Source organism: Arachis duranensis, chromosome 8 (genome assembly GCF_000817695.3).
Source record: "Arachis duranensis cultivar V14167 chromosome 8, aradu.V14167.gnm2.J7QH, whole genome shotgun sequence".
Classification (NCBI taxonomy): domain Eukaryota; kingdom Viridiplantae; phylum Streptophyta; class Magnoliopsida; order Fabales; family Fabaceae; genus Arachis; species Arachis duranensis.
In genome coordinates, this window is record NC_029779.3 from 13,383,421 (window position 1) to 13,384,799 (window position 1,379).

The window sequence follows — 1,379 nt, forward strand, 5'->3', positions numbered from 1 at the left end:
ATGGAAGGAAGATGGAAATTACTCAATAAGAACTGGATATTATGTTGCAAAAAAAGCAGGGCAGGACATGAAAAATGGAAATCCATAAACAAGTGAAGACAAAAGGGAGATATGGAAGGAGGTATGGAGAATGGAGATTCCATAGAAAATCAGAATGTTCTTATGGAAAGCATGTCAGGATATATTACCAGTAGGCTCTAATTTGCATAAAAGGAAGATGGTACCAGATCCAGTGTGTCAGATATGCTTAAAAGGTTTAGAGATGGTAGAACACGCCTTACTGCTATGTGATTGGGCGAGAGCAACATGGTTTGGAGCGGAATGCAATTGGACCCCAACAGCGGAGACAGCAAATTTAAACTCGATTGAAAGTTGGATGGTGGAATGTATAAGAAAGATCAGAGCAGGAGGTGGAGACGACCAGGAGAAGAGGATTGGTAAGCTAAGATTTCTCATGTGAGAGATATGAAACACCAGAAACAACAAACTCTTTCAACAACAGAAAGTGAATCCTAGTTGGACAATCAGCAGGGCAAGAACACTAGAGATAGTTTATGAAAAACTAGCAGAGAAACAACAGACACAAAAAATAGAAGCCAATAGGAGCAGAACTAACTCGGTGACATGGAGACCTGCTCCTGAGAATTGGCTGAAAGCGAATGTTGATGTTGCCTTTCGAAAGGACAATGGGACAGGTGCAATAGCTGTGGTGATCAGAAATAGTAAAGGAAGGATTGTATTAGGATTTTCAGGGAAAATTCAAGCCAAATCAAGCATTGTGACAGAAGCCCAAGCAATAAGGCAAGCATTAATCATAGTGAACAATCTACAAATGGGCAAAACTCTAATAGAATCAGACAACTTAAAGCTCATTCAAGCAATAAAATCCAAGACAACCATAGGAGAAGCATTGGCTATCATCCAAGATATTCAAATTCTAATGGAAAATTTACCTGAAAAAGGAATGACTTGGACTCGCAGGAGAGGAAATCGTCTTGCCCATGCAGTGGCAAAGGCTGCGGAATTAGGAACGTTACGTTTGACCTGGAGTACTCAACCACTTGCAGAAATACGAAGCATCCTTAGGAGTGAGATTCAAACATGAAGTAAGAATGCCAAAGACTAATAGAGAAAATCAAAAAGGTAAATTGAAGAGGTTTGAACTAGAAATTGAGGTACAAAAGCAAGATTTCATTCCAGATCGTTTATGATATGAGGCAGAGAGCCTGCATGCATCCAAAGGCGACGCGGTCTCACGAGCAGACATTCCAGGTTTGAGTATCAACTGGATCTTTACAGGTGGGGTTGAAATTGAAACTTGGTAGATGAAAGGAGATGGTGCTGCAATAGGATGAGACAGACGAAGGGTGGGCTGTGGT

General features: G+C 40.8%; 1 protein-coding gene across 1 annotated transcript; it reads left to right on the forward strand.

Moving 5' to 3' along the window:
• The first annotated feature begins 217 nt into the window (after positions 1-217).
• Positions 218-1,105, forward strand: LOC107460910 (uncharacterized). Its single transcript, XM_016079337.1, has 2 exons — positions 218-437; positions 570-1,105. The coding sequence occupies exons 1-2, from the start codon at positions 218-220 to the stop codon at positions 1,103-1,105; spliced, it is 756 nt and encodes a 251-aa protein (XP_015934823.1).
• Positions 1,106-1,379: the final 274 nt, after the last annotated feature.